Source organism: Ahaetulla prasina, chromosome 1 (genome assembly GCF_028640845.1).
Source record: "Ahaetulla prasina isolate Xishuangbanna chromosome 1, ASM2864084v1, whole genome shotgun sequence".
NCBI lineage: Eukaryota > Metazoa > Chordata > Lepidosauria > Squamata > Colubridae > Ahaetulla > Ahaetulla prasina.
The window spans coordinates 315759736-315777272 of NC_080539.1; the positions used below are offsets into that span (position 1 = coordinate 315759736).

At 36.1% G+C, this 17537-nt stretch overlaps 1 protein-coding gene across 1 annotated transcript in view; it reads left to right on the forward strand.

The window, feature by feature from the left end:
• Positions 1–17537, forward strand: part of AKAP6 (A-kinase anchoring protein 6) — a 233943-nt gene that overhangs the window by 184390 nt on the left and 32016 nt on the right. Inside the window, exons 9-10 of the mRNA XM_058162337.1 lie at positions 709–855; positions 7167–7391. Of these exons, the coding sequence (XP_058018320.1) occupies positions 709–855; positions 7167–7391 (372 nt within the window). The remainder of the gene's footprint in view (positions 1–708; positions 856–7166; positions 7392–17537) is intronic.

The following is a 17537-nucleotide window of genomic DNA, read 5'->3' on the forward strand; positions in this document are numbered from 1 at the left end:
CTAGGAGCCTGGGGAGGGTGAACACAGCCTTCTCCACACACACCCCGAGCCCCTCTGGAGGCCAGAAACAGCTAGTTTGCCAACTTCCGGTGGAACCAGAAGGCCTGTTTTTTGTTCCCCCCAGGCTTCAGAGCCTTTCTAGGGTGTCTAGAGGCCCTCTGAAGGCTGGAAACGGCCCATTTGCCGACTTCTGTTCCCTCCTAGAAAGCCTCTGGAACCTGGGGAGAGAGAAAAACAGGCCTTCCAGTCCTACCGGATGTTGGGAAATGGGCTGTTTCAGGCCTCTGGAGGGCCTCCAGAGTGTGGGGAAGGCTGTTTTTGCCCTATCCAGGTTCCTAGAAAGGCTCTGGACCTTGGGAAGAGCAAAAAATGGGCCTTCTGGTCCCACTGTGCCATCGCATGCCAAAAGCGGGGAGGGGGGGAGTGCAGTGGGGGGGGGTCATGCACATATGCATGGGGGCAGGGCACATGGAATTATGGGGGTGGACATGCGCACGTGACCCCTCACACTCCCCCCACTTTGGGTACACGATAGCAAAAAGGTTAGCCATCACTGGTATAGGATTTGCTGCTTGAGCAGGAGGTTGGACTAGATGACCTACAAGGTTCCTTCCAACTCTGTTATTCTGTTCCTCTTACTTTCTAAAATTATATCTTAATTAAAGGTATTTTTCTATAGCTAACTCAACTTTTTTTTTTTCATTTTAGAGGTACAGTGTAGAAATGTCAATCAGACATCCCAAAAAGATGGAATTGCTGAGTAAAGTTGAAGCTCTGAAGAGAAGTGGTGTTTTATTACCAAGCGATCTCCTTGAAAAAGTGGATTCAATTAATGAAAAATGGGAACTGCTTGGGGTATTTGCATTTTTATTACTGTCTGTGGGTTCTAGGTCCTTTTTCTGTGTCTTAAAGTATGCTCTCTGTCTGATTTCTAATATGAAACTCAAATATCTCTTTCATTCAATTCACTAGATACATTTCAAACATACTGTTACAGAAATCTTTTCTTGTCTGTTTTTTTATTCTCTGTTTGTACCTGGTCCGACTTTAATAATTTTAGTACTTTAATAGAGAAAAAATGTAAGTAAAATGTGCCATGTATTATGGGTATGCACCAAGTCAGCTCTAATACAGTATACACTATAATACAGATATACATGGACTGTCACGCTTGAGTGAATATTAATAGAATTTATTCTGAAGGTACATGTTAGAGACATCTACTCTTTAACTATTTACTATACCCTAAAGATGAAAAGTGGGGATGTCACTACATATTTCAGGTCATACTGATGCTACAGAGAATAAATGTGCAAATATTGCACCAATCTGAAATCGCAACTCTGAAGGTAGCAATCAGGATGTGTTTCATAGTGACATGTGCAGCTCATGTTTGACAAAAGAAGTAAACAAAAAAATAAAGATTTTTTATAATTCATTTCATGCTATAATAGTCCCACTGTCAACCAAATGTGAGATTCTAACATCTGCAGCACAGTGAGTCTCTTAGCCAGATACCAATAAGGCATTATGTCAGAAACATTACTGCCAATTGCTGAGAGGTATGTAAGAGGACAAATGTGTTTCTATTTTCCATTCCTTCCCTTAATTGGTGTCACTCAAGATCAAAGGTCAGGTAACTTTAAATGATAAAGTCACAGGTAAGCAATCATTTTGCCAAAAGTTCTACATTTTCAGACTTTTAAATAATAACCTTAAAAACAATGGATGCACCCTCACCTCACTATATCCATTTCCTGCAAAAATAGTTTCAATGCAGTGTGATTCAGCTACACATAAGCAAACAATAACAATAGTCATAAAAATCAGAATAATGAGAGGAAAAAATAAGTAACATAAGATAGCACTCTCATACAATTCACAATCAGAAAGAGGGTTAATCAGTGTTGAATTCCAGTCCAAATTCAAGTTCCAGGAGCTGCAAGTTAAAAGATTCTGTTCTACATACCTGCTGATTACAATTCTGATGGCAATGGCAGAGAAAACAAAGAACAAAGAGGCACATGTGGGAGCATATTGCTTTTTAAATCACCTTCCAGAAGATAGCACTTTGAACTGACCTTAGAATCAAACTAGAAGTTAATTAAAATGAAATAAGAATGGAATAATACATTCTGAAAAATATCCCCATCAGACTTCTATATCAGCTACCATTTTTGACATGTTGTGTAGACAAGATCACATGTAATGTTTTTAGTAACTAATATATGACCAAAGTCCATGAACGCACTATGCAGAGATCCACTTCTCAGAATTCTGCACTGAAGATGTTGTGCTCAGCCAACCACGCAAAAAGCCAATTTCTGTACATCTACCACTTTTTATGAATCAAAATATCTTCTGAAAAATTGCACTGTTAGATTGAGGCATTTAAATACTGCAATATAAAAATGCAATGTTTTATTGGAAGAAAAGTTTCTGTCCTTAACGTTTACAAAATATTCCCTGATGCCAACCTCTATGGACCAATGATGTTTCCATAGTTTTAAACAGGCCTGCACATATTTGCCTCCGTCCATACACTTTGGCTACCTATTACTGAAAACACTCAAACTGGAAAGAGAATTACACAGACTATGCTGAATGGGTGGATATTTGATATGATGAGTTTTGATAGCATTGATCATCTGCTGAGAGCGGCCTAAGACTATGTTCCCAACAGCTGCTTTAGGTATTCCCAAGTTTTTAATCATATTCAGCAGCAATAGTATTTTTAATTCTGTTCCTTTTGTTTTCATTAGGAAGAAGTAATCCCCATGTCATATAACATTTCTCTCTTTCCAAGTCCCTTCCACTAGCAAGGTAGATGCTGTGTGATGTGGAAAGGACTATTCTATATCAAATTCAAATTCCCCTTGGGCATGCAAAATTAATTGTTCATCTTTTTAAATCAGTGCATTTCAAGAACAATCCTAAATTCTTGGTTACCCCAGAAGCATATACAGTCAGTCAGAAAAGCAATTAATCAACTTTCCTTCATTAAAATAATCAGATTTTAAAACAGAAATAAAAGACCACTCTGCCATTTAAAATGAATTTTAAAGGTCCTTTCTTTTTCTATCAAGAAGCAATTTTATATTACTTTTTCAAATTAATTTCTGCATTTACCAAAAAAAAGTTGCTTTTTCTTCTTAAATGAAATTTCACGTCTAATGAGCAGTTTTTGATGGAGTTTTCTTTAATTTAATAAGAAAAACTGTGGAAACTAACAACACCATGCATACTGTTTAATTGGCATGATTACTTTTAATTGGCATAAAAAAATTAAAGACAAGGATTTTAACTTCTAACAATGGTAAAATAGAGAGATATGGTTTTTAATATTACTTTCATCTAAGGTGAACAGTGTGGAATGGAAATACATTAGAATGAAATGTCAGTGGTGCGTACAGTTTAATCTGTGAAATTTTGTCCCCTGTGCTGAATATTACTCAGTCTCAATTGCATATTAAACAACCCTATCAAGGCAGGCATTGGCATCTGCTGTGCTGACACAAATTGTGAATTAAATGAAATTGATGTCCTCTGTCGTATATTTATGAAGACGGACCATTCTCTGAAGTATTCTGTTTATGAAGAATTTATGATTGCAAACTGTTCCAGAACAAAAAAGTGGCAATAAATTCTTTTTTGTGACCCTACCCACCAAGGGCATTGATTTCACCTCCTGCTGCTACTTTTGTTACAGCGTAAAAACAATAGCTAAAGCTGGATTCCACCGAGAGCCTTCAAATTATCAATATTTGAGCCATCAAAATAGAAGGGTGTTGCCAAGAATGCTTGTTTTATTCTTTTACGATCTCCCAAACAGATTATTTGCACAATGTTTGAGAATAGATGAGTATCTGTTGATTTAATTCAGTATGTATTTCAAAGCCTATTGTTAGGCTGTTAAAGTCTCCAAACACTTATTTCCCATTTCACTGATTTGAATGGGACTAATCCTAACTTACTTTCCCTTTAATACTCCACTGATTATTGCAGGGAAAGAAGGTCTAGCTTTTGGAAGCCTTGATAGCAATAACTCCAATTACAATGCAACCATTCACATAATTTTAATGAGGGGACCTTGGTGCTCTCTGAGATTGCTTGTTTTCTTGCAAACATTTCATTACCTTAACTAGGTAACATCATCAGCGCTAGTAAGGAGTGCTATTTGCTATCACTTTATATTCTGGTATCTTGCCTGTCTGTGTGGGTGGGGGCGATCTGAGGACCCCACATTTCAACACTGAGCTACAAATATTCTCCTTTATTGGTACATAATTTTAAAGTATTTTGAGTCGTAATTACAGTCAAAACCAAGTCTTTAATGCCTCCAATTTGGCTATTACCTGAAGTAACACAAGTGAAACTGAATCCAAGCAATTATATATGCAAAATTAGTGGTGATGAATGATAGCAGCCTAATAAATACCCAGGTCAATAATAATAATACATGCACACATCTGTATCAGTATTCATTTTTGAGACCCAACAGGAGCAAAGATGAAACTGTTCTTGGATGATCTGTCTGCCATGGAAACACTGTTTTAAAATGCTGTTTGATGAAGTAGGTCAGTGATGGCTAACTTTTTTGCCGTCGTGTGCCAAAAGCGGGAGGAGCATGGGGGGGTTGCATGCATGTGCTCACACCCATAATTCAATGCCCCCCACGCCCTGCCCCCCATGCTCCCCATGCTTTTGGCACGCGATGGTAAAAAGGTTACCAGTGGGCCTGGTAGGCCCATTTTTTGCCCTGACCAGGCTCCAGAGGCTTTCTTGGAGCCTGGGGAGGGCGAAAACAGCCTCCCTCACCCTGCTAAGGCCCTCTAGAGGCCAAAAATGGCCCATTTCCTGATTTCCGGTGAGCCCGAAAGACTCCAGAGGCTATCTTGGAGCCTGGGAAAAGCGAAAACAGGCTCTCCCACCCCCCGGAGGCCCTCCAGAGTCTAGAAACAGCCCATTTCCCAACTTCTGGTGGGCCCAGAAGGCCCAAAAATCAGCTGGCCGGTGTACACATGTGCGCTGGAGCTGAGCTAGGGCAATGCTCGCATGCCCACAGATATGGCTCTGCATGCCACCTGTGGCACATGTGCCATAGGTTCGCCATCATGGGAGTAGGTTGTCTTGGGTACAAGAAGAATGCTAGCTGAATTTTAGATTCCTGCAGTCCCATTTCCACTTTTAAAAAAATGAAGTGAGGGCACAAGAGGATTGGTGAGAATTTCTACAGAATCTGAGAATTGGCATCAAAATGATTGGAATCAGCAATGAATTCCAATAAATTGACTTATAACTCTGCAATCTAAAAGCTAAGATATATGCTTATATTAATCCTATCAGTACAACAAATCAAAGTGATTTTAAGGTCAAAAAAACTCGCAATAGATTCTGAATGAAAAAATGTATTAAAAAAATTATAGAAGAATGTCTGTCTTATATCTTTGTGTGCTATTAAATCTGCCACGCCCATCCCATATAGCTTTCCTAACTATCCTGGAATAATCTTTTTATTTTTTTCCTTTGGTCTTCATATGGCCATACCATGTGGCACCTTATCAGTTCCTCTTATGAAGGAGATCTTTTTTTCTGCATTTATTATTTGCACAATGATAAGCTGGTGCTCATGTCCCAGATCATCTTGCTTCATTGAATACACATTCTATGATTATAAATGCTCTTGTATTTGAAAACCTGTCTACTTATTTCATGAGCTCATTGTTAAACACAAATAAAAGTACAAAAATACAAAAGGTTTTAATGCATTATTTTATTTTAATGCATTAAAAGGTATAGCATTTTAAACAAATAATTGAACGAACTGATAGAAGTAAACATAATTGTGGTAGACCGTAACCAGATTTTGTCCTATTTGGAAACCCTACTGAAAGCAACAACTAAGTTAAATTCAGTTGATTCTATTGATTTCAGTATATCTTCTCTAAACCCTAACTATCCAACATCATTGAATAGTTAAGTTATTGGCAATAAGTGGCATTTTTTAAAATGCTGTTATTATAAATGATTTTAAAACTTCCTATGTAGTCTATTTACTATTTTGTTATAGAATTCTGGTTAAAATTTCTTGTTATAATTTTATGTAACAAGATACATAAATTTTATGTTAGATCATAATGCACAATGTAGATCCATCTAGTTGTTTTAGACCATAACTTCAGAAAGACTAGATAATATGTTTGGATCTTGGGAGCTGTATGTCAAAAACCATGTGGAGAGCACCATTGTTGCATACTTTGATTGTAAATAATTTACATTATAATCCCTTGAGCCAAGTAATTGATTTTCTCATTATATCATTTCATATGTCTTATTACACATATATTTAAGAAAATGATGGTTCAGATACAAAATGTTGCAGCAGAAGGCATTTTTCTTGGGGTAGGGAGACACCTTCTCTTGAATTTCTTGCCACTTGTCTCCTAGCTCTTCTTTGCTATTATTCCACACCATTCAAGGTATATCTAGAACCTCCACAGAAACGTCTAAAGAAAGATAAGTAATTTAATAATACTGAATAGAAAAGTAGGTTCTTAGTCATAAGTCTACTTGCAGGTTTTTTGGATCCAAATCAGTTCTTACTGAAACTCTTCTACAGGGAAAAAGTGGCACTGAGATGAATTGAGATTACTAGATTTTGCACCAACTAAACCACCGTTTGCTTTTGGCTTTTGTGAGAATCAAACCTCTGTCATAAGCCATGGATTCAGCAAATTATATAAGTCCAGCATTGTGGCAACTTCAAATCATAACTTAACATCTATGTTTCAGCTGGGTATTTGACTATATATTCATAGTAGGTATTCCATAACACAATCATAAAATTATACCCATAAGCTTCTGTTGATGACCAAACTTCTTTGAGAATTGTTCACCCCAAAAACAATTCAGTTATCTATATGGGCTCAGACAATATTTTGATAAGTCTATTAGAAATATACTAAAAACACTAAAACCTGTTCTGTATCTATTTACCTGGGATTCAGCCATGTTAAATTTAACAGAATATTCTTTAAAAAAACATGCATAAGATAAATCAGGAGTTAGAGCAACTAATTTGGTTACTTTCTAGCAGTGCTTAGCTGTTAGATATACATACTTTAGAACCTTAGATTAATCTATATTTTCTTTCTCTGTTGCATTAGAAAACTCTACAAGAGAAGATTCAAGACTCATTGGTGGGGCACAGCGGGTTAGGAGCACGTGACTTGCTTTCCCCTGAAAGTGGCAACCTAGTAAGGCAGCTGGAGGTCAGAATCAAAGAACTGAAAGGATGGCTGAGAGATACTGAGCTTTTTATCTTCAATTCCTGTCTGAGGCAAGAAAATGAAGGAACAATGAATGCCGAGAAGCAACTGCAGTACTTCAAGGTAATAAAAAAGCATTGATGCAAATTGGGTTGATTTTTGGAGCAATATAAAATATGAAATGCATATATGTTTAGTACTATATACTGTCACCTGCATATTCAAGCGTGAACATATAATTTCTGCACATTTATATGAAGACATTACCTTTTCTGTAACATAACTTAATTTTAAAAAATAAAACTTTCTGTACATAAACATTTGCAAGGACCAAAATAATTTCAGTCTTACATCCTGACTCCTTATAACATTCAGTACTGAATTCTGTACACTCCATCCAGCTTAATGAAGACTCATTGTGTGATTTCTGGTAGTAAATTACTCTTGCATAAGTTTAGCATACGTAAGAGAAAAAGGGAAAAGCATGCAGCTGGTTTTGTATTGGTACAGTCCTATGACCTATTGATAGAAGCGAACTTTGCTGTATAGGATGAGATTTGTTCCTAGCTGTTGCCCACTAGCCAATATTCTGGCACAGATTGAGCCTTGTTAATCAACACAAATGTTGATCAAGGATAGCAATTCTGACAGCAGAATATATCATGATAATTGTATTGTTTTATCTACATCCTAACCAATGTAAAAGCATAACAGAGGTTATAATTGAGCACATACGGGAGGATCATACTTGATTTTGGGTGCACTCAGAAATGGATTTTTTTAAAAGGGAAAATGCAACATTGTGCCATTTTGTCCCATTTTGTCTTATCTTGCCTTATAGTAGATGACTGCTGCTGGGCAGAGTGTCTAAAGGAGTGAGTTTTGTGATATGGCAGCAGATCAGACCATAGTATTAAAGACTCAGCTACAACTTTTCATTTTATCCTCAAAGTAATCAAGTGGCAAAAATACCTGTTGATATAGCATTTTCAAGTCTTCTGGAACAATTTGCTCAAACTGCTGGACACACATAAGTAGTAGAATTAGATCAGCAGATAAACTCTGTACACAGCCTCAGTACACTCCAGGATAGAAAGCAGGATATAAATCTAAAAAATAACTGTAAAAAATAAATACATGATTTTTTTATGAGCTCATCCAGTGAAAGAGAACTCATTATTTCTTGGGGTATTAGTTTCACAATCAAATTGTTCTAACTGCTAGGATGAGTTTCCTAACATTCCCTCAGAACCTGCCTTCTTGTAATTCATATTTTGTATCCTGTTCTTTGGATCAGTGGAAATTGACTTTTTCTGCATTATATCCTTTTAAGTATTTGTAGAATGCTACCTACAATATTTGTAGACTTCTGAAACTTCAGCCTGAAATCTCTCTTTGTAGAACTTCATTTCAGGTTGACACTCCCTACTGAGTCACATTTCCCTTTTTTTTGCAGCCATGGCATACTCAAGTTTAGTTTGTCATCAACTAGTATACCAAAACCTTTTTTAAAGATCTTACCAAGATAGCTATCTATATCCCCTAGCTTTGCATTTACATCTCTTACATTTCATAACTTTTATTTCTCAAATCTATCTTCTGAAATATTGGCTATCCAATCCAGTTGGGGGTAATCTGTAGAACTGGCAAGGTTTTGTTCCACCACTTCATGTAATAAAAATGTTGAGGAGTTACAAGAGCAAGACCAATCCCAGCACCTACCCCCAATTTAATGAAGAACCATTCGTGAGCACTATTCGAGCAGTTTTCAACCATCCATGTATCTTTTGGATTTTTGTTGCTATTTAACCTTCACTTAACTAGTTTACTAATCAAAATGCCATAGACTATTTATTTAAATATCTCGTGATATCAAGAAGCGTTATGTATAAAGCATACCCACAATTTACTTATGAAATTGTCTAATTAAAAAAAATGAAATAAAGTTAACCTAGCACGATGCTAGGTTAATGCTGATTTCCTCTAATGACCACATTCTTTTCAAATTCCTTTTGATCAATCACTTTATAACCATGCAAGAAACTTCCCAAGGTTGGCTATCACATTATTGATTTACATTTCTTGTATTCTCTTCTTCCCTTTTATCGGCATAAGAACAACATTTGCTGTTTTCTAATCATCTGGCATATTGCCAGTTATTCACTTTGTAGTATTTTCCTTTCTCTTTTCAGTCCCCTTGAATGGACTATAAGGATAGGTAAAAATACCACCTGCGCCCATTAACTTGATTTTTTTTACACTTAAAATTTACATTTAACATAGTCCCGAAGACAACAAATTAATCACCTTTAAATAAATGTCCAGTTGTAAAAGCATTATTGCATACTGATTTTTATGAGCTGATTATCTATCCTCACAGTTTAAAAATACAAATAACTGAGAATAAACAACAAAATAATAAAACAGAATATATTTAAATATAACAACAATTTATAAAATCAGGACAAAAACTTTATATAGCAAGTAATATAAGTAATATATTTGTTCTTAAAATGTGATCCCCAGCACTGAAAACGAACAGTTTAACAATTCTGACTAAGAAGAAATATGTGACATGATTTAGAAATGATACTTTAAACTTTAAGGATTGATTGATTGATCAGTCATGTGTTGTCAGGTTGTTGTCACTATTAACAATTACATAGACAGATCTTCGAGAAGATCTCCTCCTTTCTTGCCCCTTTTGATCCTCCAAAGGCAATCATGTACTGTAATAGTTCATCCTCCTTGATGATGCTTACCTTCCTTTCCTTTCCTAGCATTGTTATCATCTCAAGAGAACTTCACATAATGTGCCCAAAATATAATAATTTGAGACTGGTCCTTTGAGTCTCAAGTGGATATCTGGATCTATTTGTTCAGTGATTCATATATTTTTTTTCTTGGGTATCCTTAGGGGTCTTCTTCAATACCACATTTATAAGTATTATTTTTCTCCTGCTTCTTCACTGTTCAATTTTTGCTTCAATAACATGTCACGAGGAAAACCATTCCATGCACAATTCAGATCTTTGTAAGCATGGACATGTCATGGTATCTGAATATCTTTTCATTCATTATTACCCTGCTAAGTGCTAGTTCTGAGGCATATTTCTTGGCTACAGGCTTTCTTTATTTTATTTAACCCCACCTTTATTATTTTTTATAAATAACTCAAGGTAATGAACATACCTAATACTCTTTCCTCTTTCTCGTTTTCCCAGAACAACTCTGTGAGAGGAGTTAGGCAGAGAGAGAGAGAATGACTGGCCCAAGTTGGTCACCCATCTGGTTTTTCATGTCTAAGGCAGGACTAGAACTCCCAGTCATCCAGTTTCTAAACAGGTGCCTTGACTATTAGTCAATCCTAAAAGATATCAGCTGTCTACCACTTCAATATATTTAATGTTAATAATATGGCTGATTACTGTACCTGTTAAGTAGATTGATAGATTTGTAAAATTATATTTTTATTCTAGTGGGACATAGTGATAGCTGCCAACACTTCAGTAATAATATACAGAATTTGTATCTATTAGATTTTTCTTTCAGAATAACTTAATCTTCATATTAAGCTATATGATTAGAATTTTAATAGATTTTTTTTCCCAGAGTACTATAGTGGACTATGAATAACATAGGAACATGTACTAAATATCAGTACATTAGCATAGCATTAGATCCTCTCATGCTGTGTAGCATAAATATCATCACAATAAAGAATATTCTTTAAATAAGAACAGTTTAAAAAGTAAGAACAGTTTAAAAATTTACTTACTTTAGCATAAGATATAACATGGAGAAATTAAAAAAAAATCATGTTTGGTTAGTCAGGACATCTATGTCTATATGATACACTTTTGGAGATGACCTAGTATAAATAGAGATGCCATTTATTGGCTAATGGTTCAAGGAATGTAATTGTTTTCAAGTAATTTGAAGTATTTTATAGTGTACTTATATGCTTATATTTCAAAGCCTATAATTTGACAGGAGTGATTATCCTTAAATTATTTAACTTGAATAGCAATGAGTCATGGATAATTCTTAAATAATCAAGCATATTTAAAAGTATTTTTTGTTCAAATGTAGTATTTTACATAGCATAGCTTAGCATTTGCATTTTTTCACCTGTGAATGGGCCAAGAAAGAAAAATAAGGCCTTGATTACAAATGTGGATATTTTTAATACTAAATGTCACACGCCATTTCAAAACTTGTCAGTGAGATCTTGCACTCTTACAAAAGAATCTTGGCAAGGGAGATTTTCACTGGAACAATTTGGTGGATAATAGTATAATAGGTATGTTTCTTAAATAGAAAAAAAAATACAGTTCACTTTTAGAAAAAAGAACTCATGATGTCTTTTAAACTGTCATTCCTTGTTCCTAACTTGCAATTAGGCAGTATTTCCAAAATGTCATTCTGAGATTTTCCTTCAACCATCATCCTAATAAAAACTGACGGCAAGCATATTATAAGCAAACTTTCTCCCCTGTAATTACAATGAAGAATTTCAAGCAGATTAATAAGGGAAATTCTACAACAGATTTCCAGGGACAGCTATGAAAACAACAGCATGCTTTTAAAGAAATACGCTGCAATATTGGCAAGATGGATGGCAATCAGGAGACAAACCTATGAGCAAAGCTGTTTGGAGGGAAGAGTTTTGTATTATGTGATATATGCTATGCAAATGAGCTTATTAGGATGCTCATCTTTTATTATTGGTGCCCAATTTAACAGAGGCATTTAAAAAACAATATTTCTGCCTGACTACTGGGACAGAAAAAGACACATTGATATAATTGAAACCAAGTGATTGTATGTTATACTATTTAATCAGGACATTTTTCAGTGGCTGTTTCTTGTGTTTCATTGCATGGTTATAGAATAGTTAGTTTTAGTATAGATTAGGTCTCACTGTTAGTAATCAAGCATGACTTTGTTGTAGGTGTTATTTTATGAAATCAGTTAAAATATTCCTATTTGCCAATATTTTCTTTTAAAATATGGCGTCATAATTTACTTCAAGAATGTGGCGTATGCTTTATTTTTGTTTTGGGAGATTACTTATAATGGGCTGTTTTTTTTAAAGCTCCAATGTATTTTGTTTATGAAATACATGTAGCTAATTTTTAAATTAAATAGATCATCATAGGATAAATCAAAATATAGCTTAACATGAATACTGCTAATAACAATTTCGGCTAACGTGTGCAAAGATGCCTGTTTATAACAAATATAAAAATAGTGATGAAAGGACTCTCTACACTGTGCATATATTTAATGCAACCTGGCTATCAAACTGCCCTAATCCATCTCCTTTCTAACAGATTTTAGAAATAGCACAGGGCACAAACAAGTAAAAGGCCATAAATTACTTTAAGGCTGTAATTCTATCCATACTTATGTGGCCATAAATCCTATTGAATCATAAGATTTATTTCTGAGTATACATGCTTAGGACTATGTGCTTTTTTGTGATCATTTTCCTATGATACTTCATCAGAGTAAAGCAAGATATATTTTTTTTGCATCCAAAGCCATGTTTGCATAACCCCATATGATATCCAATGTGAGACCTTAAATACTGCCCTCACTTCAAATTTCCTGCCTTTGATAAGAACTGCCCCTTCCACAAGAGAAAGGAAGGGGATATCAGAAATTAATATCTCTACCTACTTCTGGTTCTGGACAGGCTGACTTCAGTTCCTGTTTCCTTAACGGAATTCAGCCCCAACAGAAAAATGGTTTTTTTTTAAGCTTCCCAATAGTTGAAGAAGCTTCTTGGATGAGAAGTGAAATGTCTTCAAAAGAAAAAACAAGAAAGTCCAATTGCCTCTTGAAAAAGCACCTTTGGGACAACCATGACCTGGATGACGGAGAATCTCTACTGACTTTTAGCTCCCCAACAGCACAATCACGATCCCAATCCTGCAAGAATTCCAGTCATTTTCAGGCAAACACAACCAGAATTTTCATGCAGATTTTCTTGTTTAACAATGAACCCAGATATGACAAATACTAAGTATGCTTCCAGGGTAAGATATTGAGAATTTTCTCTAAGGGTTATGAAAGATATATCATTTATAGAACATTAGGATCTATTTGGGAGTACTCTCAGCACTGATAATTTATAAGTAGCTCTCCTTCTTTGCTGACTATCTCTGGAGAGACAATAAAAGTTGACTCTGAAGAGTATTGATTAGCTGGAGTCACTAGTTGGCTGAACACTCCATATCTCCTCATATTGTAAGAAGTTTTGTATATCATGGGAATCCAGTTTCAGAGAAACCTTAGCAGCATTTAGTATATTGCATTAAATATGATCATGTGCAAGAGGAAAGCCTTGCAAATATGGAACTGGATACATGACCAGAACGACATTATTGTAAGCAGTGTTTGGGTTGCTGGTGTATAAATTAATCATGCAAATTGCAAAGCTGGCAGAGCTTATGTATCTGTTTTAAAACTACATTTGCCCTTCAAGTGAATGTTGTCATAATAATAAACTGCAGGAAAGTAAATATAGAGGGAATATGTACAAATCATGCACATCTGCATGAAGCTCATGGGTGAGATCATCTATCACCAAGTGTTGAGGAATCATCAGTATGCTGAAGATACCCAATTTTACATCTCCATATCTGAGTGATGCTATTGCTACCCTCTTGTGGTGCCTGCAGGCTGTGTCCCCCTGTTAGATGTGGGACAACAGGCTAGGGTGAACCCTAGCAAGACTGAGTAGCATTGGGTGCTTGGAACATCAAGATCTGGATCTTTAACGTCTTCAATTCTGGACAGGTTATACTACCCCCTTCAAACCCAGGGGTTCTTCTGGATTCACAACTCCTTCTAGGTGACTAAGTGGTGGTCATGACTAGGGGAGCCTTTGCACAACTTTGGTTTATGCACCAGCTATGCCTTTTCTGGACCAGGACTCCCTGCACTGAGTCATTCAAGCCCTAGTCATTTCTCCTCTGTTCAATATGTTCTACAGGAGGCTATCCCTGAAATGCATCTGGAAGCTTCAGCTACTGCAAAGTTCAGCAGTGTGAGCAATCTGTGGTGCTTCTACAATGACCCATGTTACACTGCTGCTCCGTGAGCTCAACTGGCTGCTTGTTTGCTTCTGGGTGCACTTCAAGGTGTTGGCTATGACCTTTAAAGACCTCCGTGGCATGGGTCCTGATTGTTTATGAACCATCTTGTTCTACTAGGACAGGCCTTTTCCACTCATACCAGTAGAGGAGGCCTGCTGCAGATCCTGTCAATCAAGGAGCCCTACCTGGCAGGATCCAACAGAAGAGCCTTCCGTGTCATATTACCTGTCCTTTAGTACATCCTGCCCCCTGGGGTGAAATCTGCCCCCTCCTCCTGTCCTTCCATGAGAGTCTGAAGGTTTGGGCCTGCCAGTTGGCCTGGGGACCTAATGGGGGAGTACCACAATGAAGGTGGCTATTGGACTAATAGATGACTCCATTTCTCCATTGCACATTCTGTTTCCTCCCACCCATCTTTTAATGCTGTGTTTTCATTATTTATTTTATTGTTTCATTTTACTATTTTTATATTTACGTATTTTTATAATTTTACATTTTACCATTGTAAGCCACCCAGAGTAGCCCCACAAAGAGATGAGCAGCAAATAAATGTAATAGTAAATTAATAAAATAAATAGAAACAAAGCAATTAATTGATTAATAATTCAGCCATGTTATAAATGCAGTCATAATTCTTATGAAGACTTTTCAGTTTAAGAATGTATTCCATATTATTCAGAAGCATAAAAAATATTCTAATTAGAAATTCATATCAATGTCTTGATTCAAGAATTCAGGTTAATCAAAGGATTATAGATACACGTAGTCTTCCACTTACAACAGTTCATTTAGTGACTATTCAAAGTTACAACAGCACTGCAAAAAATTACTTATGACTGATTTTCACACTTACAGCATCCCTGTGGGTCATCAGAATTTGGCTACTTGGCAACTGACTCATATTTATGATGGCTGCCATGTCCTGGGGTCATGTGATCACCTTTTGTGAGCTTCTGACTACCAAGTCTAGATTCACTTAACAACCATATTACTAATTTAACAACTGCAGTGATTCACTTAACAACTGTTGCAAGACAGGTCATAAAATGGCACAAATTTACTTAACAACTGTCTTGCTTAGCAACAGAGATTTTGGGCTCAACTGTCGTTGTAGGTTGAGGATTACTTCTACTCCTCAACTTATGATTACGATGGATCACCAAAAAGCTACATAGGACCCAGATCTTCCCCATCCTCCCCATGGTCACATGACCGGATTTTGGGTATTCAGCAGCTTGTCCATATTTATGGTTGTTTGCAGTCTCCCATGGTCACGTGACTACGATTTATGACATTTTTGCCAAAAACTGGCATTTACTGTATCTGTCTTTTCTAGCAAAATCCACCCTACAGCGAACAATGGGTTTGCTTAATGACTGCTGCATTTACTTAACAATCACTGCAAAAAAGATCATAAAATTGAATCTGGTCACCCTGGTGACACACTTTACAACTGTCATGACTTATGATCTAAATTGTGGACTTAATTACAGTTGTAATTCAAGGACTACCTGTATACCTTCCACATATCAAATGCATTGTACATTTTGATACATAGGATTGTTTGGTAAATGTTGTCATTTTATACAGTTAAATTGCTCAAAAAGGGCCTGAATGTGAATAATATATTATAATATGGTAAAACTGTGCAAAACATCTATCAGCATTCCAGAAAACCCTTCTTGTAGAAAAGACTCTGAAGCAAACATCTTTCAAAGTTCTTTTACTAGCATAGGTAATCTGGCACAGTTGGTTGAAATCCGAATCTGGGGATCCAGGTTCTTCCCTCAGTAATACAAACTCCAAAATCCCCACCCTCATGACCCCTCTGCTAATCACATGCTCCAATCTTCAACCGTCCCATCTTAAGACATCACTCCGGCCATTCCTTCTCCAGATGTGAGCTCAGCCTGACCTTGACCGGCAGGAAGAATGTTGTTATCTCTAATAGTCCCCTGTACCACTACCAACCTCCCCTACTTTTCTACACAGGAGAAAGTGGCAGTGTGTGGAAGCCTTCGGCTTAGTATGGCACTGTATTAGTATAGTATTATACTAATAGTATAGTATTCCACTGACAACATCACTGTAAATTAAATACTGAACTTAATCCAGAGCTGAAGGATATATCTTTATCCTTCTTCAAAAGTGTTAAAAAATACTGTATAATATTGAGTGTAAATCATCACATGTACAACGAGTGATGTGGAATGGACCAAACAAAATATGAAGCATTACAACAGGACAGAAGTAAAAGCAGTGGTGAAATCTGGCCGAATCTAGCAAACCGGTAGCCCTCATGAATAAATAAGTTCATGAAGTTGTGAGTGCAATCAGGGAATTGAGACCACACAGAATTGTTATGTAATGTGCAGCAGATGTATCTAACACTCCTGACAAGGAAAAGAAATGTCAAAAGACTGTTGACTCAAGAGAAGAGGAAATGGCCTAGGATTTAAAGATTGGGATGAGATATGTACAGTGAAATCACAGCTTAATGGGCCTTTGCTCTGATGCAATGGACATTTTTTTCATTCAGATGCCACCCCATTTAATGTCCATTAAATGAATATTTGTCTGTTAAATAGAGGTCGTCCAGGAAATGACATTATTGACAACAACTATGTAATAATGCCAATGGCATAAATTAATGCAATAAAGCATAACCATAATTTATGGTCATTCAGATTTAATGGACATCCTATCCCCTTTAATGGGTTGTTAAATTGATGTATATACACATATATATATATCTGTTTGATATCAAGTCCTGGATTTTGTCACAGGCAGATCTGCATTTATAGTCTTTTGTAATAAAAAGATATTATCCAGCTCTGTTGAGTCTGTGAAGCTTCTGCTGATAGTTAGTAACTGAATATGGAAGTGATTTTCTGAAGAGTACAAATATTTAAGATTGTTGTGGTTTGTGTGAAGTCCAATATACAGAATCAGAACTTCTGTACCTATCTACTTGGAAAGCTCTGCTTAAAGGTCTTTGATGGTGGTAGATTTATATCTGAGAAAATTATTTAAATATAGCTTCAATTTCTGGATTCCAAAATGATAGAATGAGTCTCCAATACATAGTCATTGTGAGGTTATCATACCAACTGCCCAGTGAATCTCTCTGCAGTTTACAATAAGAGATAAAATCAAAATACCT